This window comes from Equus asinus, chromosome 14, assembly GCF_041296235.1.
Source record: "Equus asinus isolate D_3611 breed Donkey chromosome 14, EquAss-T2T_v2, whole genome shotgun sequence".
Taxonomy (NCBI): Eukaryota; Metazoa; Chordata; class Mammalia; order Perissodactyla; family Equidae; genus Equus; species Equus asinus.
Window position 1 is genome coordinate 49,665,588 of NC_091803.1, and position 22,659 is coordinate 49,688,246.

Consider the following 22,659-nt stretch of genomic DNA (forward strand, 5'->3'; position numbering starts at 1 on the left):
CATCTTTTCTAGGCCACAAACCATTGTAATATCTAAGATTTTTTTCACCCTTTAAGACTACTTTTCATCCCTGCCCCCACTGAGAATGCATGATTTAGAGTCACTCTGTTGTAATTTTTTCTGTTCCCTAATCCTCCGTCACCACTATGACCACAGGCTCAGTGGAGGGGTTTGATGCCATTCAGGCTTCTGGGTGAAGACTAGGAAGGGACCGAGTTTGATGTGAGGAAGCCAGAGAAGAAACCCAAGGAAAGGCAGTTTTTCCTCCCAGAGAGCATTTTAGAGGATATATTGTAGCCAGAGTAGATTCTCTTTAAATCAGTAGTCTTAAAAAGTGATTAGAATTAGCAGTTCTTTTTCAAATACATTGTTTAACAATAGTGTGCTCTGGTGTTGAGTCTTCGAATCAATTAAAAATGCCTTTAGCAACAGCTCAACTAACAGATGGGGCTTGGAAGTAGAAGTTTTCTGTACTGTGAGTTTTAATTCTTCAGTAACCTGAAAATGCTTATGTAAAGTGGCCATTACTTTGGGATATCAGGTTTCAGAAACTGATACACAGATATATAGGTTGAAATCTCAGTTTTAGTAAGGAAGTTTTTTGGATCACCTATCTTAGCATTTCTGCTAAATCAGAATGTCAGTTTACTTTTTAAATAGCCTGATTAATGCTAGAGAATAGATTAATAGAAGACACTGAGACTACAGAAAAAGACTGAAATATATACAGTAATTTGGCGTATTATGAAGGGTGTGTGTTCAGCCAGTGTAGAGAAGATAGAATTTTTTAATGAATAGTCTTGAAAACCATGGTGTAGCCAGTGGGAAAAATACCAAGTTGGATCCCCAAAATGAATTTTGTTTTGTCATCTTGAGATGTTATGAAGCCTAGATGCTTATGAGAGAAAGATGGATACGTTTGTCTATGTAAAAACTTAAAATATTAGCGTATCAAAAATTTCCGCTCATAAAATAAGAATAAATTGAGGCAAAGTATTTACAGTATATGTGGTGATAGGCTAGTTTCCTTTATATATAAAATTCATCATGATTGACAAGAACAGTATCAGTAGCTCAATAGAAAATGGGCAAAAGACAGAAAAAGACATTTCCTAGCAGGCATCTAATTCTGTGGTAGGTGCTCACCCTCAGTCAGAACCAGAGAGATGGAGAGTTGAGTAACCCGAGTACAGCTCCTGGATAGTTCAGCATCTCAAGATGTGAAAGCATAGTCCAGCAGTGCAACTTCTAAGAGTGTATCTTACTGATACACCTGCGTAGGTACAAAGATAAATTGCTCCAGAATATTCCTACAGCATTATAGCTGAAGAAAGCAGGAACCAAGGAGACTTCCTCAGTAAGGGACTGGCAAAATCATAGCTATGCTTTACAGTGGGGTGGTGTATGGCCGTGAACGAGGATTGAGGTCATTCAGTGTATGTTGATGTGAGATTATCTCCAGGATACATTAAGGACAAGCAAAGTGTAGTTATGATGCTTCCATAGTGTGTTTTTAAAAAGGGAGGGTGTTTTACACTTGCTGATGTGCTTAGAGTAGTTTTTGAGGAACCGAAAAGATTGTGAACACTCTTGTCTTGGTTCGAGGGCTAGAGCAGGTCAAGAGATCTTTTTGTACTTTGTGAAAATTTACCATATGCAGGAATTACTTTTTCAGTTAAAAAAGTAACTACCCCTTTCCCCAACTCCTTAAAATTTTTAACCTTACAGATGGGTCATATTAAAATGTTTGCTAACCGGTGCTATAAACACATGGAAGAGGTCCTCCTGCCCTGAAGAGTGAAGGGTAACCTGGAACAGCCATGTTTGTAGGAGGGCAGTCTGTCAGGCACTGTTGGCATGTCAAATGCATATATATACTTAGTCCACAACTCCTGCTGCTGGGAATATATCCTAGGGACGTGAAAATGAGTATGCAGAAAAGACGTTCGCGGCAACTTAAAGGGGAGAAAAGGTTATAATGAAACTATGTATTAATGAGGGACTGGTTACATAGATTGTAGTCCTGTTGGACAGTGGAATGATGCTTTATGAAGCTCTAAGCAGACACCTCTGGGTGTTAGGGAGGGAGATTGGACCTTAAAAAAGTCTTTTTAAATGATGGCTGTAAGAGATAACTCATATGCCATAAAATTTATGCTACCTTTAATTTTTTGATTTATACATGTCAGTAGTGTTTGGATGTGCATGGGTTACTTTAATAATTTAAGTAAGTAAAAGTGGCCTGACTTTAAAATACCAAGCTAAAAGAACTTTTTTTCCTTAGTTATGCAGAATAAAACTTAAAGGAAAAATCAAGTCTTTTCTCAAAATATATAGATTTGTTAAATTAATTTTATGGAAATGAATTTTTAAATCTTTTCAGTAGGTAATATATGCTGTTACAGATTCCAGAGTTATAAAAGGCTATTTGCTGAAAAGTCTGCCCTTCTCCATGTGACACACCATCCAGTACTGTTCTCTGGAGGTCACCTGTATTTTTCAAAGATAGTCCATTCCAAATGAACAAATGTATCTATCAGAAAGGCTAGTTGTGATTTTTTTTCTTGTCAGAATTGCAATTTGGTAAACAGGACACCTCAGAAGCTTTTTGGCCAGTTGTGGTCAGTGAGCCAACTCTTGCTGTGGTTCACCTGCTGGTGCCTCCTGATAACCTGCTGTTGGCACTACGCTCCCAGCCTGCCGTGTGGCCCATGGGTGGTCCAGGTCCCTGGCTGGGGATCTGCAGCTCCCATGTGTCCATGTTGAGGTTGGTTTCTGGAAGGGCTGCAGTGTCATCACCACTATTGAGAGATGGACACAGGTTTCATTTTCGCAGGTTGTGAACCATCACTAATCCATGATTTGTTCTTATTTTTCTTAACAACTTGTGTTTGTGTAGCTCACCAAGTGTTTTGGTAGAATCTCTTTGTTTTTGGTAACAGTTCTGTGAGATAGGCCAATCATTTATCTCCAAAGTCTCTGAGGGTGCTGTATGTTTTATGTTACTGGCCAGAATTAATGGAAGTGGTGTCATGCGACACTAGGAGAGGAATCATACTTCATCCAGTGAGTCAGCCAGGGATATTTAGGAGCTCTGTTTATTCAGGTTATATTACAGAGACGGCTGACAATGAAAGTATAATGTTTATTTTGTTTTTATATTGAATAGTTTTTAATCAAATATATTAAATATAACTGGCATTTGAATTACATTGTAAACCGTTTTTATTTTACAAGGGTTTTTCTTCTGAACAGATTATTGTAGTGAGATCAACATGAAAGCTTTGCATACTGGACGGTACTGCTAAGACACCCATGCGTTTTGTTTATTCTTTTAGAGAAGAAAAACTGTTCTCTAAAACTTGAATTTTTAGTTGATTTATTAATTCATGATGCATTAGTTTAAAAGAAAATTCTGTCTTTACAGAAGGCGGCATTACTGTTAAAATATGTTTTCTTTCTTTTTTTTTCCTTAAAGATTGGCACCTGAGCTAACAACTCTTGTCAGTCTTCTTTTTTCTTTTTTTTTCTTTCTGCTTTTTCTCCCCAAATCCCCCCAGTACATAGTTGTGTATTTTAGTTGTGGGTCCTTCTAGCTGTGGCACGTGGGATGCCGCCTCAGCATAGCTTGATGAGTGGTGCCATGCCCGTGCCCAGGATCCGAACCAGCAAAACCGTGGGCCGCCAAAGTGGAGCGTGCGAACTTAACCACTCGGCCACGGGGCAAGCCCGTTTTATTTCTTAGTTGCTGAATTCATGGGCTTAAGTGACATTTGACTTTCAGTAGATCTTTTATATGAATTCATCAGTCCTTTATACAAATTTAAAATATTTATAAACTTCAAGTCACCTCTAGCAATTTGTAAGAAATTGCCCTAGAAGAATATTTGCCTATGTATGGGAACACATGAGATGTTTATTGCATCATTTTGAATTAGTCAAAAAAGCCAAATATGTATCTATCGGAGGGGTTAAAGTAGTTTTGTTAAAATGCAATGAAATACTGCACAGCTATAGGTCATAGAAGATGCGTACATTGAGGTAAAAAAGGAAACCTGCAAAACTATCCTGTTTGGTTGGAATAAAAATTGTTCGCTTATGTATGCATTTTTTAAATAACAGTGTTAAAAGGTATATGCCAAACTCAAGTGATTATTTCTTGGGAGAGGGGAGGAGAAAGAATTACATTTTCTGTGTCAGATAAAGTTATTAGGTCCAGTCAGATTGCTAATATGGTAGGCAGAAATGAGAATTTGAAAGTATTTCTACCTTGTGACTTATTTCTACAAATCTCTGTCCTAGGGAAGTAATTGGAAATACAGGCAAACATTGGTACACAAAGATGTTTGTGGTAGGCTTGTTTATAAGACTGAAAAATAGGACACAACAAAAATGCTCAAGAAGAGGAAAATGAATGAGCAAATTATGATGCACCCATATTGTAGACTGTTCGTTTGAAACTAATGCTTATGAAACCTGTTTAACAACTTATAATTGCTTGTGATATCACGAGCAAGACAAATATACAAAATTGTGCGTGCTAGAGATTTCAACTCTAAGCTTTTTTGTGTGCTTTCATTGAACATGTGTTGCTTAATCAGAATTCCTGGACCTGGCTTTTAAAAGACTGTGATGGAAAACCCCTGAAGCCCTTCTTCCCTGTGCACTCTCCGCTCCCTGGAGGCAGTCCCTTCCTTACTGCTTTAAAACGCAAGGACGCAAACACTTTCTAAAAGCAGCATCCTGCTTCCGAAATGCCACGAGCTGACCTTAGTTGGTGAGCTTTTTAACGAACTATTTCAGAGCAGTTGCTGGAAGCCTGTCACTGCCAATTCAGGGATTGGCTCTAGGTCGGAATTCTGAGGCTCCGCTGGCAAAAAGGAGGTAGAGAGTTGTGCTCATAGAACTTTTTAACAGTTTAAAGCTATGATTAAATGGAATGTTTTTCTACAAAAAAAGACTAAGAAAGATTGACTTACCAGGGATTTTTTTTTTTTTTTTTTTATGGAGAATCTCAAATGTTAAAAGTAGATGTAACAGTGTAATGAATCTTCACGTATGCATTACTCAGCTTCAGGAAGGATCAGCTTGTGTCCACCTGTATTTCATCTTTGTCCGAACTTTTCTCACGAACCTCACACATCCTGTCGTTTCATCTGTAAATATTTCACCATTCCCATTGGCTTTTGAAGATCTCCTCTGCATACAAAGAATCGGGTATTATACTTGGTTGTGACAGAATCTACTTAGCATGTTTAAAAAAATATTTTAAGGAAAACTGGAAACATATGGAAGTGAACAAAATAATATAATGAAATCTCCAGATTTCGTCTCCTAGTTTTCAGTCATTATTGATGTGAAGACTCTTGTTTCATCTTTATCCTGTCTTTCCCCACTGGATTATTTTACAGTAGCCCCTACTTAGAGAATTTCATCTGTAAATTCTGCCAATAGTGTATCCAGAAGATAAGAACTTTGTTAAAAATAATCATAGTTTTAAAAATAATTTCTTAACATCTTCTAATAGTGTTCAAATTTTCTAAATTGTCTGAAAAAAGTTTTTTTAACAAAAGTTATAAAAACAAAATATTTAACATATATTTAACAAAAATAAAAGTTATTTGTTTGATTTAGGATCCAAAAAGAGGGCCACACATTAGAATGCTTGCTAAGTCTTTTTGAATCTTATCTTTTTAAATCTATTTTGCTAATTGTATCTTCATGATGTCTTCTTAACATGTTTTTCCTTATCTGTGAAATATCCTGCAATCTAGGAGTTAGATCTAGAAGCTTGATCATCAAATTTAAGTGTTTTTTTTTTGTTTTTTGTTTTTAAACCAGGGAAGATTCTCCCTGGGCTAACATCTGTGCCAGTCTTCTTCTATTTTATATGTGGGTCACTGCCACAGCATGGCTGACAGGTGGTGTAGGTCAGTGCCTGGGATCTGAACTAGCAATCCAGGGCCGCCAAAGCACAGTGTGCTGAACTTAACCACTATGCTACAGGGCCACCCCCTGTAAGTTTTTTTTTTTGTGAGGAAGATTGACCGTGAGCTAATATCTGTTGCTGATCTTTCTCTGTTTTGTGTGGGATGCTGCCATAGCATGACTTGATGAGCGCTGCTAGGTCTGCGCCTGGGATCCGAAACTGAACTGTGGGCCGCTGAAGCAGAGCCCGTGAACTTAACCCACTATGCCACCAGCCGGCCCCTGTATTCCCTTTTTTAACGCAAATAGTAGTCTACTGTATACTTAGTCTACACCCGCCTCCCGCTTTTTTTGTTCAACTTTTCCTATGAGTTCCCTTATTCCTTTTTGTGGCTGTATAATATTCCGAAGGATGAGTATGTGTTTTATAGGACCAGTCCCCTGTTGATGGTCATGGTGCTGCATCACACATGGGCACATTGAGTGTATCTAGGAAAGGTTCCCAGCAGTGGAACTGTTGGATCACAGAGGTGTGTGCATTGCTCATTTGGATAGATATTCCATAGAGAACACTCCACACTGGCCTTATATGAGAGTTCCCATTTTCTCATCTTCCGTAATTAAATTACCAAACTTTTGGGTCTTTGCCAGTCAGAGGGGTCTAACACGCTGTTTATTCATGAGTCTGACAGGGTTGTTGTAAAGGTGTGTACTTGTGTAGGTTTTCTCTGCCTAGACCCTCAGCTGGAGCTTGATGAGTGGGACCTCTGCCACTCTTCTACCTGGGATCCACCCAAAACACATGTGTTTGATCTGGGAGAGGGTGCCTCCCCATCCTCATCATTGGCTCCTTCTGGCCTAACGCAACCTCAACCTGACCGCAAGGCCGAGGCTTGGTTTCTTGAGAGTGTTTTACCCAGAAATTCCCTAGGAAAGGGTGTGTAATGTTTGCTGTTAGGTAATCTATATAAATGTATTGCAAGTTTCTGAACTTGAATACCAGCAAACAGCAGTATTACTTCATTAATTTAACTTAGAGAAAAGTTATGGAGCAGTATGTTTCTTTATTGTTCACATGTTGAAAGTGTAAAGAATTTGTTTCTCTTTAATTCAGTGAAGATACGGCTAACCTTTTCCCTAAATTGTCTTGTTTTGTGTTTCCTGAACAACACACCGTGTGGACTAATTTCCGAACTGTCTTTAGTATACCAGATGAGAGCGGTTCTGAGTATCCCTCGTTTTTGTGTCTTACAGATGTACAGTGTAGTAGTCAGATTGTTCTAAGTCAGGTATCTGAGTTAGAGTCCCTATGTGGCCTTGGGCAAGTTATTCCACCCTTTTCTGTGCATCTGTAAACGGGGCTGGTGATAACCGCCTCAGAGTGTGAGGATGAGAATAGGGACTTTGGAGCCAAACCACGGGTCCTCGCATCCTCAACCTGATCCTCCTACCACCCCTTAGTAGTTTGGAAACTATGCCTCAGTTTCTTCATCTGGGAGATGGAGACCTTAAGAGTGCCTCTGCAGCTATTTTGAGGCATATGTGGACACGCAGCATAGCACAGGGGCGCACGTTTGCTGTGACTGTTCTGCTCAGAGCGAGGGCTTGTCTCAGCTCACTGATTGCCGTTCGGTGTTACTGCTGCTGGGCAGAGTTGGAAGCGGCGCCACGTAGTCCTGCGTGTGCGATGAGACCTGTGTGTCAGCGCTGTGTGCAGGGACCCTTGGTGGTTCGTGGTGCATCACAGCACCCTTGAGTTACAGAAGTTGGATGACTTTCTAGTAAGTGGTAGGTTGTGATTAGGACAACTTTTAGGCTTGATTATCTTTTTTTTGATCATTTAAACCTGCTCTTTGATTTAGGAACCAACCCGAAATTGAGAAGCACATTGAAGAGGAAGGGGCGGTAGGACAGAGAGCCATCCTTTAAAGAGTGTGGCAGTTGAAAGACATCTCTACGGTCTGCTGCTTCTGTGTGGTGAAGTTTACCATTTAGCTTTTAGCTTATCAGGTGTTTGAGTCCATAGCCAGTTTGGATTCTGCTTAAGATGCAGGCACTTGCTTTGATTGGTAAAGGACCTGGCAGGGTTGTCAGGTGTCTGCTTCCCACCCGAGCCTGATGAGTGGGTCTCTGGGTCTGCCTCAGCTGTGAGAGCGCTCTGTTTGGGTATACAGTAGAGTCCACACAAAGTCTCAGTGCCTGTGTCTGGGTGAACTTGGGCATCTCAGGCTGGTCTGTTAGGAGCTGTTCCATCCTGGCAAGTCCCGACCCTGTCAGCAGAGCTGGTCACCTGTAATCTTTCCAGGAAGTACGTGTGTGCAGGCATGCCAGTCATTGTCGTTCCTGATTGTTCGATTTGAACACAGTGAAGTGTTTGTCAGAGAATATCTGGATGACCATCGATGGAAAAGTCCTGAGTTCCAAAATTGTGGAGTGAAATCTGAGAGTTGGCTTCAGTGGAGGATGATGCTTCAGCCTTTCTCCAGCGTCCTGGCGGACTTGGCACCATCACAGAGCCTCTTCCCTGTCTTGCCCTACTCCCAAACGTGCATTTATTTGAAAAGAGTGTTTCAGATTTCTGCAGGTGACCATAACCCTCTCCAGTATCCCTGCTGTCCGTTCCGGTGTCACGCTTTCCTAATAGCTGACTCCTCTCCTGGCCATCTTTGGGGTGGGGTGGGCAGTGGGCATGGATAATCACCACTTGGTCTGTTGGCATAACTTTCACCTGCCTTATTATCATCTCCACCCAAAGTTTTCTTTTCTCTATTTTTTGTGATAGATCATACTGTCTACCGACGTCCTCCACTGCCAACCTCACTTGGTGTCATACTTAACATGATGCCTCATTGGCAAGCTGACTCCTGGGTGCTGATCATAGCCTGACAGTTGGAAAAGTGATGTCTTGTTTGTATGTTTATGTGAAGTGATGCTGGGGCCTTTGACTAGTTATGGCAAGTTAACTGCTTAGCATATGTGACAGCTTGTTCATTTGTATTGTATTGTTTCCCACCAATTCTTTTCAGAGTAAGCAGTTAGATTTCTAGCGTTTATTTTTCTTTATCTCTTTGGGTAAGTAGTAACCAGTTTTCCTGCTACTTTAGACAGTAGGCAATAACTGAACGTATTCACAGCTCTCAGTAATCTTTTTCTATTGTTTTGTTTTGAGGTGGAAGGGGGAACTCTACCCTCAGCACTGAGGGAATAATATTTACGTGGCTCACAAAGACCAGTGAGTACATCATCTGCACCTCCCACCACTCACCAGAAGAGGGCTCCAACACTAGTCTCAGAACACTATTCATTATGGCCAAGTGTTTTAATTTTCCTCAAAATTGTCTTGGAAATGTTATTGAGGGATGGGGGTCCTTTTACAAATTTTGGAAATAAATAAATCAGAAGAGATGACCATGCTTCTGAACGATCATTTGGTTTAACAAAGTCCCTTGATTTAATGTGATTATGGATGTGTTGGCTGTAGTGTAGTTTAAGATCTTCCCACTGAACCTACAGGCTTTAAGAAACCAACCCAGGAGTGTATTTCCTATCGAACAAATGGGTTCCGAGACCATACATGTGATTGATCATAGCGCTCTGTTTCTCCTGAGCTAGGCGATGGATCACTTGGAGTCTTTCATCGCTGAGTGTGATCGGAGAACTGAGCTTGCCAAGAAGCGGCTGGCAGAGACACAGGAGGAGATCAGTGCAGAAGTTTCTGCGAAGGTACGCCTCGGAGCCTTTCACCTCAGGTTTTTGGTACAGTTTACTGGCTTGTAAAAACTGGGCCACTGATGGGCTAATAGGTCACCATCAGCCCTGCTTGTGTATCTCTGGGTGGGCAGTACGTGCGACCTTGGGTGTTCCCAGGAACCAGGGAAGGCTGTCAACCCGCTCTCAGCCCCCAGGAGGTACTGCCTCTGTCCCTCCTCCCACCATACATGTTTTTTTTGACCTCCCCACAAAAAACAGGAAATGGGAAAAATTAGGGAAAGAGTTAAACTGTGGTGCATTCACACCATGGAATGAAGAAGGTCGATCTGTGACCTGGCCTGAGTGTCAGCTGCATTACTCTTCTGTGCCCCCTCTGGTGGAGCTAAGTCTCTTCATTGTTTTCTCCTTTTAGTTTTGTCAAAGCATTTCTTAGGATATATGAACTGGACCAAAGGGCCTGTTTTATTTCTGAAAGTAAATCCCAATAATTAGGCATTGTGCTTACAGTATAAATTTATGCATTTAAACCTAGACATTTCATTACCCCTACCCAGAAGATTGAACTGAGAGAGGACCTAAAAAAAGACAGCCTAGAAAATGACCAAATGATCCTTGTGACCGTGTTGGAGGTGACAGGTGCTGCTGTTTTTATTGGAGAGCAGTGAACAGGTTTACTTTATGGTCAGAGTTTCGGTGGCAATAAGGATGTCATAATTATTACAGTTCACATGTGATCCAGCCAGAATCTTGGGCTGTTCAGTTTTTTTCACTGAGCAGACCAGAAATGCAGCAAGAGAAATACTCATTTTCTTTTCGTTAAAAATCTTTGGTGGTTTTTTTTTGTTTTTTTGTGGGGTTTTTTTTTTTTTTTTTTTTGAGGAAGATAGGCCCTGAGCTAACATCTGTGCCCATCTTCCCATATTTTATATGTGGGACGCCTGCCACAGCATGGCTTGATGAGTGGTGTCTAGGTCCGTGGCCAGGATCTGAACCGGTGAACCCCGGGCTGCCTAAGCGGAAGGTCCGAACTTAACTGCTGCACCACTGGGCTGGCCCCAGTGTTCGGTTTTTAGATGACTGCTTACCTGATTATTTCTGTCTCCCCTCAGGCAGAAAAAGTACATGAGTTGAATGAAGAAATAGGGAAACTTCTTGCTAAAGCCGAGCAGCTAGGAGCCGAAGGGAATGTGGACGAATCCCAGAAGATTCTTATGGAAGTGGAGAAAGTCCGTGCAAAGAAGAAAGAAGCTGAGGTTGGTGAGAAAAATAATCTTAGAGTAAGGGGAAACTTCGTAACTCCAGAGAGTTGACCATTTGAGCTAAAATTAAGCCGTCCTCCCTATTTTGAATATTGGGAAGGAGTTGGGAATTGGGTGTATGTTGACAGGATCACAGGATTTTTAGAGTCAGTGCACACTTGGGTTTGTATCTTTGCTCTGACCCCTTGACCCCCGGGTGACCTCAGACCAGTCACTTGCCAGGTCTGAGCATAATTCCCATTTGTAGAGCGCAGTCCTGGGTAGTGAAGAGGCAGTGGAGTTGTTAGTGAGCACATCCTGTCAGAGGGCGTTGGTGGGCACTGGTGGTTGTTCAGCGTGTATGACTGAGCTGGAATTGTGTGCAGGTTGCTGTAAAGAATGAAAGCTGGGTGTTGTTTGGTAGAGAGAACCTGTGTGGATTGGGGGTAGCGTCCAAGTGGTGTCGGCTGGGGTGCCAAACCAGGACACACTGGTAGTGTGGTGGAGAAACTGAGTCAAGGACAGTTGTTTTCTTCCTAGATTAGTATGTTCGTCAGAGACCCTCAGGTTCTCAAATCTGCACCACTGGAATTGGAGATGGCTCATGTAGGCTTTGAGAGTGTTGGAAATTGTAGAGGCAGAGGGAGACAGTGATTGGCGTGTTGCTTTAGTAAATGCTCTCTAAGCTCTACCTGTGTGCCAGGCACTGCTTGTTGTGAGCCAGCCGGCAGAGGCCCTCCTCTCATGGAGAGGGCACTGGAGTGGGGAGGGGTGCAGACAGAAGGGAATGTGAACAGATGTATGAGATTGATTCAGATGAGGATTGGTGCTCAAAAGAAATGGAGTCTGAGTGTGAGAGGGACTTTGGGTTGCAGGGGCTTTCCAGGTAGGGTAGGGTGACCCCGGCAGGCCCCTTTGCTGAGACCCACAGACTGAGAAGGTTATCAGAATGGCAGGGGCAGAGAGGCCAGGTGGAGCTGAGGAGACCCTGGGGCAGGTCTGGTTTGGGTCATCACTGGACTCCTGGCTGAGTGTAGTGTCTCACATGTGGTAGGAGCTCAGTAGTGACTGAGTGAATGCATAATAGTGCCAGCAGCTGTGGGTGTCAGCGCAGTGCCCAGGGAGGCAGAGACAAGTAAAGAGACAGCCATAGGGTATCAGGGTGGGGCTGTCCGGACTGCTTTCCATGGGCCAGCGTGGGCCGGAGTTGAGGTCAGTGCGTTTGTCTGGGGCTGAGATAGTGCTTCTTGCCCCTGGCAGACTAACACCCTCCTCGGTGACATTTGTAGACAGTGTAATCCATTCTTGAACATAAATGAGAGAGAAGAGAAAAGAATTCACAATACAAATCTGATATTTTACATGTGACCACACTAAAAGACAACTGGGGTCTTGAATGTGACAGTTGCAGGTGACGTTTGTGAATCACATACCTTGAGTGGCATTACCATGGTGGCATGACTTGGTAAAGTTCCACACAGGTTCCCTGGTTTATAGGGTAGTTCCATTATTGGAAAATAGGGTATTTAAATCCTGCATTTTGCACAAGATATAAATCCCTGTATAAGTCCTATATATAAATCCTTACCCCAGATCTAAACCTAGTCTACTTTAATGGGAAACTTGTGTTTACATGTAGAACAGAGTCAGCCTTCCTGGGATGCTGACAGCGCCCCAGAAAGGCCAGAGTTGGGGGAAGCTCTGCGGCCTCTTAGCACACCCTGAGGCCCAGCCCTTCCTGCTTTGAAGAGCAGAGCAGACACCAGAAACCCCTTGGATGGCTCAGAGATTTGTACATTGGCTAAAATAATTGTAGATATGGGGTTTACCACATGGATGTCTGCAGACAGCCGAGACAGGAGCAAGATATGAGACACATGGCTGTTCATGCTCAGGCCTCCTAGCATCCTCATCCCAGCCACTGTCTTTTGTCCCCATCACTGTGAGTACCCCCAAGAGGCAGCATCACTTCACTTCCTTAAAACCACCAGGCAAGATGAGATGGTGTGGAGGAGGCCTCGGCAGTGCTGGTCTCTGTGGTGGTGTGGTATCTTGGGGGCCTTTCTCTTCTCAGTAGCAGGCAAGTGTTGAGTAGTCTTAAGAAACAATACAGAGAGACCTTGTGTACCCTTTATCCAGTTTCCCCCAGTGCTAGCATCTCGTAAAACTACAGCTCAGTAGCATAGAAAGGATATTGATGTTGCTACAGTCAAGACAGAGCATCCATCAGCTCAGAATCCTTCCTGTTGCCCTCTTATAGCCACACCCACTTCTCTGACCCTGACAACCCCTAACTTGTCCTCCATTTTTATGTTTTGGTCATTTGGAGAATGTTATATAAATGGAATAATACAGTATGTAACCTTAGGGGATTGGCTTTTTTTCACTGAGCATAACTAGAATTTATTTTGAAAGATATTAGAGAGTGGCATTCAAAGTTTCAAAACTATAGAAAGGGACAGAATAATATCACAAATACCTGTATAGCCACCACATTTATCATTTTTGCTTAGGGTTTTTTTTTGTTGTTTTTGTTTGTTTTGATGAACAAGATTGCCTTTGAGCTAACATCTGTGCCAGTCTCCCTCTATTTTGTATGTGGCACGCTGCCACAGCGTGGCTTGATGAGCGGTGTGTAGGTCCATGCCTAGGATCTGAACTGGCAAACTCCAGGCTGCTGATGTGGGGCACGTGAACTTAACCACTACGCCACTGGGCTGGCCCCCTTTTCTCTTTTAATAAAAGATGTAGCACATTATAATGGAAATTTAAGTTCCCCTCGCTAGCCCCAGTTATCTCCCTTCCCAGAGGCAGGCATACGTGTGCGTTCAACATAATCTTCGGTCTTGTCCTCTCACTTTATTACACATGTGTACCCATAAGAGAAGAGAGAGAGGGGGTGTGTGTGTGTGGTGTACTCTGTGCAGTTGAAGAATCCTCCATAAATTCTGCCGTCCTGTACGTGTCTGCTCTCCACTTCCATTGTTCACTCAGTGTTGTGTTGAGATCCCTCCGTGTTGCTACATCTAGATCTTCTCAGTCAATTCATTGCTGCGGGATTCCATCTGATGAACACATGACCATTCATTGGTGGTTTTCTAGGTTGTTGGTGGTTTCTCATCCTTACAGAGAGCTCTACAGCGAGTGTCCATGCACCTGTCTGCTGGTGCATGTGGGAGAGTTTTCTGGGATATGTCCCTGGAAGGAGTGTTTCTGGTAACGGTGCATACATGTCCCGCTTTCACAGATCGATTGCTAAATTACACTCCACCTTAGCTGGACCAACCGTAGGCTTCTACCAGCAGTGTGAGAGTGCCTGTTTTTCTGTATCTTTGCCAGTTGAGTGAATGACGTGGTATCTTATTTTAATTTGCATTTTCTAGGGAACGTTTTGAATGTTTGAGTTAATGGAACCTTACTTACGTTCAGGTCTCCCTTTAAGTAAGGATAAATGACTACTGAAATGTGTTCTTTTTTTTCCTCTCCAAAGCCCCAGTACGTGGTTGTATATTCTAGTTGCCAGTTGTTCTAATTCTTCTATGTGAGCCGCTGCCACAGCATAGCAGCTGACAGATGGGTGGTGTGGTTCCATGACTGGAAAGTGAACCCAGGCTGCCCAAGTGGTGAGCACAGAACGTTAACCACTGGGTTGTCAGGGCTGCCTCTGGAATGCACTTCTTAAACCTGGGCTTTGAGGGAGCGTTCTTAACTTGAGCACAAACAGCAGTTAACCACGTCCTGCTCTTTTCCTTTGTATTTCATGTATTTGCCTTGAGGCTGAGTGAGTGAGTTCTTGTGATGGACTCGGACATAGAGGCTGCAGGAGGGAGTGTATTTTGTTCTCTTCTGTTGTGCAAACTTTCTCCTTTGAAGATAGTGTCTAATCTATTTGTCCATCCAAATTTTAACTTTTGGGGCTGCATTGGGAGACAATTTCCTGGACGTTGGGACACAATTTCTGTGGATGGCTCTTGTGTGTTTTGCTTGTTTATTTGGTTTAGTTTTGCTTTTTGAAGGCTCACGTTGAAGATTCTCCCTTCTTGCTTCTCTGGTCCTCACAGAGCTCTCTACCATGCGTAGTGGAGACCTGCCTTCCCTGCTGGCCTCTGGAAACAGACAACATCCTGCTCATCCGAGGGTTTTGAATGCTCCCTGTGGCTTTGAAACCGTGACTGTTAGTTGATTTTAAATTGAATTGGCTACAAATGCCTGAAGCTTTGAAAACCATCTAGTTTTTATTTATTTAAAAGTAACCTCTGTAGTCCCTTCAGATACTTCCTTTTGCGGGGTTGAGTATTTGATGGCAGTTCTGTATACCTCACTTTCAGCACTCTCTTCTCTTCTCCAGGAAGAATACAGAAACTCCATGCCCGCGTCCAGTTTTCAACAGCAGAAGCTGCGTGTGTGTGAGGTCTGCTCAGCCTACCTGGGCCTCCATGACAATGACCGTCGTCTTGCAGACCACTTCGGGGGCAAGTTACACTTAGGGTTCATTCAGATCCGCGAGAAGCTTGATCAGTTGAGGGTACGTTAATGTATTGCGTTTCTAGAGAAACCTGAAATGAAAAGTCTTGTGATCATCTTTACATTTCTTTATTTCTGGAAAACCTTGTGTTTTAATCCTCTCTAAGAACATGCCTTGAGTTTTTATAGTGAAATACTGAGATTTCATCACTTCGTTCACACAAGAGATCTAAGCTCTCTGAATCCAAAGGGACCTTGGATACTTATTTAGTCTGTACCACCTTGTTCACAGAAGAAAATGGCTGAATCCAGCCCCGGGATACAGACAGTTCTTAAGCATCTCTAGAGTGACTGCTGTTTGGAGATGGGAAAGAGCCAGTTGTCTCCAGTTTTCTCCGTGGACAGAGCGGCAGATGTGTAGAGAGTGGTTAGGCTGGACAGGTCTCACATCCTGACCCTTGCTTTTCAGCCTCTTCAGAAGGTTGAAAAAGTGATGGGATTTTTCTGATAGCCCTCCTCCCACCTTGGCCACCTCTGTCCCTTCCTCAAGCCGCCTTGTTTTTCTGGATTAGGCTCTAAAACATTTGTCATCTTGGGTACGGAAAGCTGAGAATGGAAGGTGATCATGTCTTGGATACTTTGATTTGTCGTTCTTCAAACTTATGGAGTCTTGCTGCTGCATACTGGGACTGCTAGGGTGGGACGTTGGGTAATATGCAGGCCTTCCCTCCAGACACCTAGAGTCTTGTGGAAGAACAGGCATGCGGTATTGGATGATAATCAAGGCCAAGAACCCTCTTTGCCCCCAGGAAGGAGTAGCAGGTGGCAGAGGAGCGGGGTCCCCAGTAGGTGATGTATGAACTTAGCACTAGGAGAGGGAGCTGGGGTGGCAATGAGGATATTCTCAACCACTGGTATTGAAACATTTTGTTCCTGCATTCCTAGTAGAATTTTGAAACCTGATACACTTTGTCATACATTTTTAAGTTGGAGTGTTTTTCATATATGTTTATAGGTATGAAAGATGTAAAAATATTTATACACAAAGGAGAAGATTGGCAACACATTAGCTCAGAGCAAATCTTACTCAGAAAAAAAAAAGGAGAAAGATGTAAAAATATTTCGTAGGTAGCCAGTAGAATGTAATAATGACTTGGTGGTGTCCACTACCATCCTTATTAAAAATATACTCCTTAGTAGTTGGAAATGTCACATTCCCATTTCTCTTTTAAATTGTATTCCCATTACATATCACCCCATAATTTTGTCCTATACCTAAAAGCCTTTTATTTTTTTCTTAACATGTATCTCTGCATCACAAACGTGAATATATTGAAATTTCTTTCCCTGAAACCTTAAGAACTTGATCTAGAAAACATGTTTTATCATTGCGGTTATGAGTATATAGTTGACGAAAACAACACAAACATAGGTTTTGATAAATAGCTCTTTAACAGAAAACGTATTTGAAAGTTCACCTCATAACGATAAGAAGGATGGGAGTTCTGTGCCCTAATCAGAGGTGGCTTCACTCACGGTGTCCCAGAGGTGTTCACACTTGAAGGTCACGCACCAAGGTAGACCCAGGATGGTGAAAGCAAGCAGGTGTGGGAGGGTAGTTTTTTAGAGAGTAGGGAGGGTTTGGAAAAGAGTGATGTCAGACCACAGTCATGTTCTTGGTCATATCTGCTGTAGGAAGAGTCTGCATGGTGCTGAGTTGCTGAAACTTGCACCCTAACCTAACTCGCCCATCCTCCTGTGCCTGCTCCCGGCACAGGACAAGTAAAGTCCGAGGGGTCAGGCTGGAGGGGTCAGGCGGGAAGGCTCTCACACCTTGCGAGTGCTTTGCAGCGGAGAGTTGGCCTCTCCTAGTTCTTGCTGTGCTCTCTTATCCTGAGGGCCTGGCTCCAGTTCGCACTGAGGTTTAAGATAATCTTTCACACCTTTGTGGACATGAGAAGACTGGTGCCCTTTTGGCTCACTACTCTTACTGACTTCCCCTCAGGGCTTCATTTCACTTGGCAGAGAGATGAGGACACTGAAAGGCTGTGGTTGATATTAGGGGTGGAGTGTGTGGACCTAGTGCTTTGATGTGGTCCCAGATTGGACCTGGTGCTCTCAACTGAGCTGGGTGGATAGTGGTCCAGTTGTGAAGTTTCTCAAGGCCGCCTCTGCCTGTTGCATTTTCTTTTCCGTTGTTTCACAACCAAGCCCAATGAGTCAAGGGTTGAGCTTGGTGTTGAAAGCCAGCTGTGGTGGGTTCATGGCCCACCTCCCCCGGCCTGCTGTCTTCCGTGAGGCCAGGGCTAAAGCCAGTGCAGCGCCCTGAGGACAGGCTGCTCCTTGACCTCAGGAGCTTGGCTACTGGCAGCAAGGTGTGTTTGGTCAGACACGTGTGTTCTCTTTTACCGTAAACTTCGTGGAGTCTCCTTTGGGAAAAAAACTAACTTTCTGGATTGATTTGAAGCAATGTGATAAATTTCCTGTGACTTAGTAGTACAGCTCCTCTTAGAAGATGCAGTTTGTCACTGAATTGATAGAATGTAATGATAAAGCAATTTTTTCATGTGTTTTCCATTGTTTAAGAGGTTTTAAAAATGACTGTTCCTGTTTTGTAAGAGTTTCTCTTAGATTTTTAAATTCCCAATGCTGAGGTTGTATAAAGGTGCTTTGTTAAACAATGTTCACACTCTAGTTTGTGCAACTTGCTCTTCTCTCATTTTGCAATTTTTCATTTATTTAGAAAACTGTGGCTGAAAAGCAGGAGAAGAGAAATCAGGATCGACTAAGGAGGAGAGAGGAGAGGGAGCGGGAGGAGCGGCTGAGCAGGAGGTGAGCCCCTGGCCGTGCCCTGCCCGAGGAGACCCCTTCTCCATTCACTGCAGTGTTGCTCGTGACAGTTGAGGTCCGCCAAGTCCCTACCTGGCCGTTAACAGAAACGACAGACATGCAGTTTGTTCAGTTGAATGAGGTCTTGGCTGGCCCAGGAGGGCCTGTGTGTGCACAGTTGTGCAACAAGGAACAGGGCCATCCCATGCTGCACAAGCAGCTGTGGAGAAGACCAGGTTCTAACCTGGAGAGGTACACATCCCCCAAGGGCTGAAGAAGAAGAAGAGGGAGAAGGCCTCGCTGCACCCTGCCTCCTGTGGGTGCAGCCCTTCACCAATAGGACAGGCAGGAGCTGAGATTCTCTGGAGCTGGAGCATGCTCTGTCACACTGCCGTGCCCTGCTGTGGGTGAGATCCCCCACAGAATGGCCTTGGCGCCAGTGGAGGAGGGGCGGGACCTCTTGCCCTGTTGAGAACGAGAGTAGGTGGTAGGGATGGAGGCAGTGAGAACAGTGAGGGGCTTGGGGAGAGTCCGGAAGAGGGAGGTGGCAGTTTGAACCAGCTGAGGGCTGGACCGGTCTGGGTGTGTTCTGGGGGTAGAACTGATAGCATTTGCTGGTAGACGGATGTAAGGCTTGCAAAGGGAGACTGGAGCTGGCCTCACAGTTTCTGGCCTGGAATGGCCACTTACAGAGCTGGAACGACTGGGAGCAGTGTAGTGGGGTGAGGAGGATGTGGGGAGTAGAATTTGGCTCTGGCCATATTTGGTTTGAGATCCCTGAGAGACTTCCAAATATTTTCTCCTCTTCCTGGGTTTCCTTTGCTGTGCAGAAGCTTTTTAGTTTGATGTAGTCCCACTTGTTTGTCTTTGGTCTTCTTGCCTCTCGTTTTTAATTTTAATTTTTGATGACTAAGTTTTTATAAAACTATTTGAACAAGGACTCTAGTGGTCATCCTTGTATATGTTTGAGTGTTTTGTAAAATGCACTGGAATTTCTGGGACAAAGGAACTTAGTATAGTAATATTGGTAGGTGTTGCAAAAATTGCTTTCCAAGAGGCTTTGTCAGATTATCCTCTAGCCACATGGTGTGTGAGCATCTTTTGTCACTTCCTGCTTAGCACATGGTGGCAATCTTGTAAATTTCTGCTGTAGAGCAGGTGTAAATGAGACCTCGTCGTAAAGCTCATCTTGGATTGCTGGTTGTAGCGTATTTCCCAGTGAGCCCGTGTGACCCTCACCTGGCAGCGAACCTGTGGTGGAAACTTGAGGCTTTGCATTAACTTCAGTGTCTTTTGGTGACTTCGGATTCTGCCCAGCCCTGTGTCTGTTGCATGACTGTCTGCGTGGTTTTGCTAGTGTCTACTGTACAGATTTGGCAAAGCCACTTGTTGAACTCGGTGCAGCTTCTGACCCCTGGGTGCTGGTTTCTTCCCTCTGCCACATAGCAGCTCGGGGCTAGGGGTTGGGAGCGGGTCTCATCCCATGAGCATTGAGACTTGGTGCTACAGGCCTGAGAACGAGTGAGCAGCTAGAAAATAACAGGTCTGTGGCAAGTTGACCCTTCTCCACCCTGTGGGCTTGGGGCACCTTCCCTCAGGCGGATCTGTTTTTGGGAAATTGTTAATCTTTTTTTCCATTTTAGGTCTGGATCAAGAACCAGAGATCGCAGGAGGTAGGTTTCCAAATCCATTCCAGTGTTCTCAGCCAAGTGTTCTTTTCCACGTGCATTTTTCTCATATAACTTCTGTAACTTCATGATTAGTATCTGGTAGGCAGGGCTGGCTAGTGAAGGGTGGGGCATGGGTGAGGCTTGAGCCCCATCTGTCATTGAGTTGGTTGGGGCTTAACACAGCAGAGGGATCCACTGTCACTGAGAGTTGGAGGGTCCGGCAGAGGCCTGCAGGGCGGCCAGGAGGTTCCTGGCAAGATGCTTTCAGAAAGTATCAGTGGAAAAGGTCTGGCCATAATTTTTTTTGACCAGAGGTTAATTGATGGGATTCTTGTGAAACCCCAGTTGTAAATTTGTGGGAGGAAAGGGGAGATATCAGTAAAGCATCAAGCAGAACCTGTGGCGAGAGGAGGGGCATTGGGCGAGGCCATCACCACCTACAGAGCCTTCTGGTTGTGTGCTGCAGGTCGCGCTCCCGGGACCGGCGTCGGAGGCGGTCAAGATCTACCTCCAGAGAGCGCCGAAAGTCTTCCCGGTCCCGGTCCCGAGACAGACACCGGCGCCACCGCAGCCGTTCCCGGAGCCACAGCCGGGGCCACCGCCGGGCTTCTAGAGACCGGAGTGCGAAATACAAGTAACTACTCTGACTCCTTCGGTAGCTGCAACCAGGAGTGAGCCCCTTCTCTTTGTGTTCCCAGGGTCCACTGGGGGTCTGTCATCAGGGCCTGTTGGCTGTACCTGGTAGGGATGGGGCTGGGCTTTGCTCAGGAGCCTGGCTGGGCACCTGGAGGACTGAGTGTTGGGGCTGGAGGAGTTGTGAGTGGGAGCCCTAAGCTGAGAGCAGATGGACTTAGGGCTGGGACAGTTGAGAGGCTGTGCTGACGGTCAGACATGGGCGTGGCCCCTGCCAGGTGGCCTGCTGTGTTCAGGGGCTGCATACTCACCGTCACTGGCATACACAGAGCCCCTGAGACTTGTGTCCTGACCAGGCCTGCTTACCTCTGTTGTGGGGTTTTTTTGGTTTGTTTATTTTTAAGGAAAGACCAAAAAACACCGCTCATGGTCACCTTCAGAGACAACCACTGTTAGCACTTTGGTATGCTTGATTTTAGTCTTTTTTTCTATATTATTTTATATAATGGATTATATTCTATATGTGTACTTTTATTGTATTTTCCTTCGCTCCATTTACATTATAGCGAAAGCTTTCCCTGTTATTAGAAATCTTTGCAAATGTCACTTTGTAGTGGCTGCCTAACGGTACCTATACAGTGAGATGGGCATGAGACAGCAGGCCTGGCTGCCCTTTGGCCTGCTGTGGGTTCCCCCCAGGTATGATGGGTCTTGGCCTTCCCTGACCTGGCATTGAGGGTCCAAGTTCTTGGTGCCTGAGGAGCCAGCCAGGGGGAGCGCCAGCCTCTACTGAGCCTCTGGTTCCCCTTTCCCAGATTCTCCAGAGAGCGGGCGTCGAGGGAGGAGTCCTGGGAGCACGGACGGAGCGAGCGGGGGGCCCCGGACTGGAAGCTCGAGAGCTCCAACGGGAAGACGGCTTCTCGGAGGTCGGAGGAGAAGGAGGCTGGCGAGATCTGAACCCACGCCTGCGCACTGTAAATAGTCTGATAAACGAATGACACGGCTTAAAGTTACCCTTTATATTTGCTGATACAACTCATCTTTTGTAGTTTAAGATTTCTATTGTTTTGGAGCTAGCTGTGAGTTTCTAGAGATGTACAGAGTTGCTCCTGTGTTCTGGGGTTATGTTGAGTAGGAATAAATAAATCTGACAGACTGCCTCCTGACTGCTGCAGTGAGGTCTCTGCTGTCCCTCTGTGCTCAAGAGACGTCACCATGGCCCTCCCACGGGAGGTGCTGACACAGCAGCACCCTCAGAAATTGTGGCTTACTGTTGGATTCCCCTTTGAGTTTTGTCATCTGACCCTACTATACACACACTGACTGGAGCCAGGTGTGCACAGCTGTCTGCAGGGCTGTCTGCTCATGTCCTTTCTGAGTCTGAGCTGCCGAGCTCTGCCCTTCAGTGCAGACACAGTAGGCTCCAATGGGGGTGAGGGACATGCCCGTTCTGCATCCATTTCTTTAGGAAGGGCTGCCCGTCTGGTCTGCTGTTAGTGTGGCCTTAACCTGGCATTCCAGCTCAGGCAAGCTACCCTGCAGTTCCCCTTTTAGAGTTACTTAGGGCGAAGACAGACTCTTGGACAATATCCACATCACAGCCATGGCGTCCTCAGAGCAGAGTGCTGGAATTTGACTCACGCTCAGGGAGGGCTTCTGTCACCCACTCTCAACTCTTCTGCTGCAGGTCCTGCGAGACCAAAATGAGCCCTTCGGGAAAGGGTAACTGGAAGGTCTTGGCTTTTTTTTTTGGCTGAGGAAGATTCACCCTGAGCTAACATCCATGCTAGTCTTCCTCTGTTTTTTACTTTGGGCCACCACCACAGCATGGCTGCTAACAGAGTGGTTTAGGTTCATGCCTGGGAACCAAACCTGGGCTGCCAAAGCTGAGTGCACTGAACTTAACCACTAGGCCACCAGGGCTGGCCTTCCTTTTTCGACTTTTCTGGGGGCTTTTCTTTGTTTTTGGAGGAAGGTTCTGATGGCCACATTGTGAAAGCAGTGATCCCCACCCCTCTGTGCAGAGGCTGGTTGGCTCCATGTGCACATGGGCCCTGGGTCTGGATCTGTGGCCACTAGCACCATTATGAGGCTGTTGGTCCTACTCTGGACTCTGCTGCCACTGTCTGTCCCCTTTTAGGAGGACGTGTGGGTAGGTGGACTGCTCTGCTGGCCTGTGACACAGG

General features: G+C 44.8%; 1 protein-coding gene across 6 annotated transcripts in view; it reads left to right on the forward strand.

Moving 5' to 3' along the window:
• Positions 1 to 21,647, forward strand: part of LUC7L (LUC7 like) — a 29,688-nt gene extending 8,041 nt beyond the window's left edge. For 3 of the 6 annotated variants that reach the window (XM_044747116.2, XM_014848830.3, XM_044747115.2), the window contains 7 exons: positions 9,541 to 9,651; positions 10,749 to 10,892; positions 15,226 to 15,402; positions 18,085 to 18,173; positions 19,814 to 19,843; positions 20,307 to 20,474; positions 21,289 to 21,647. In XM_044747116.2, the coding sequence (XP_044603051.1) occupies positions 9,541 to 9,651; positions 10,749 to 10,892; positions 15,226 to 15,402; positions 18,085 to 18,173; positions 19,814 to 19,843; positions 20,307 to 20,474; positions 21,289 to 21,430 (861 nt within the window). In that variant the 3' untranslated portion in view covers positions 21,431 to 21,647. Of the gene's footprint in view, positions 1 to 9,540; positions 9,652 to 10,748; positions 10,893 to 15,225; positions 15,403 to 18,084; positions 18,174 to 19,813; positions 19,844 to 20,306; positions 20,512 to 21,288 lie in introns of all 6 variants that reach the window. The other 3 variants (XM_014848831.3, XM_070485350.1, XM_070485351.1) reach the window with 1 other exon arrangement.
• The last annotated feature ends 1,012 nt before the right edge of the window (positions 21,648 to 22,659 follow it).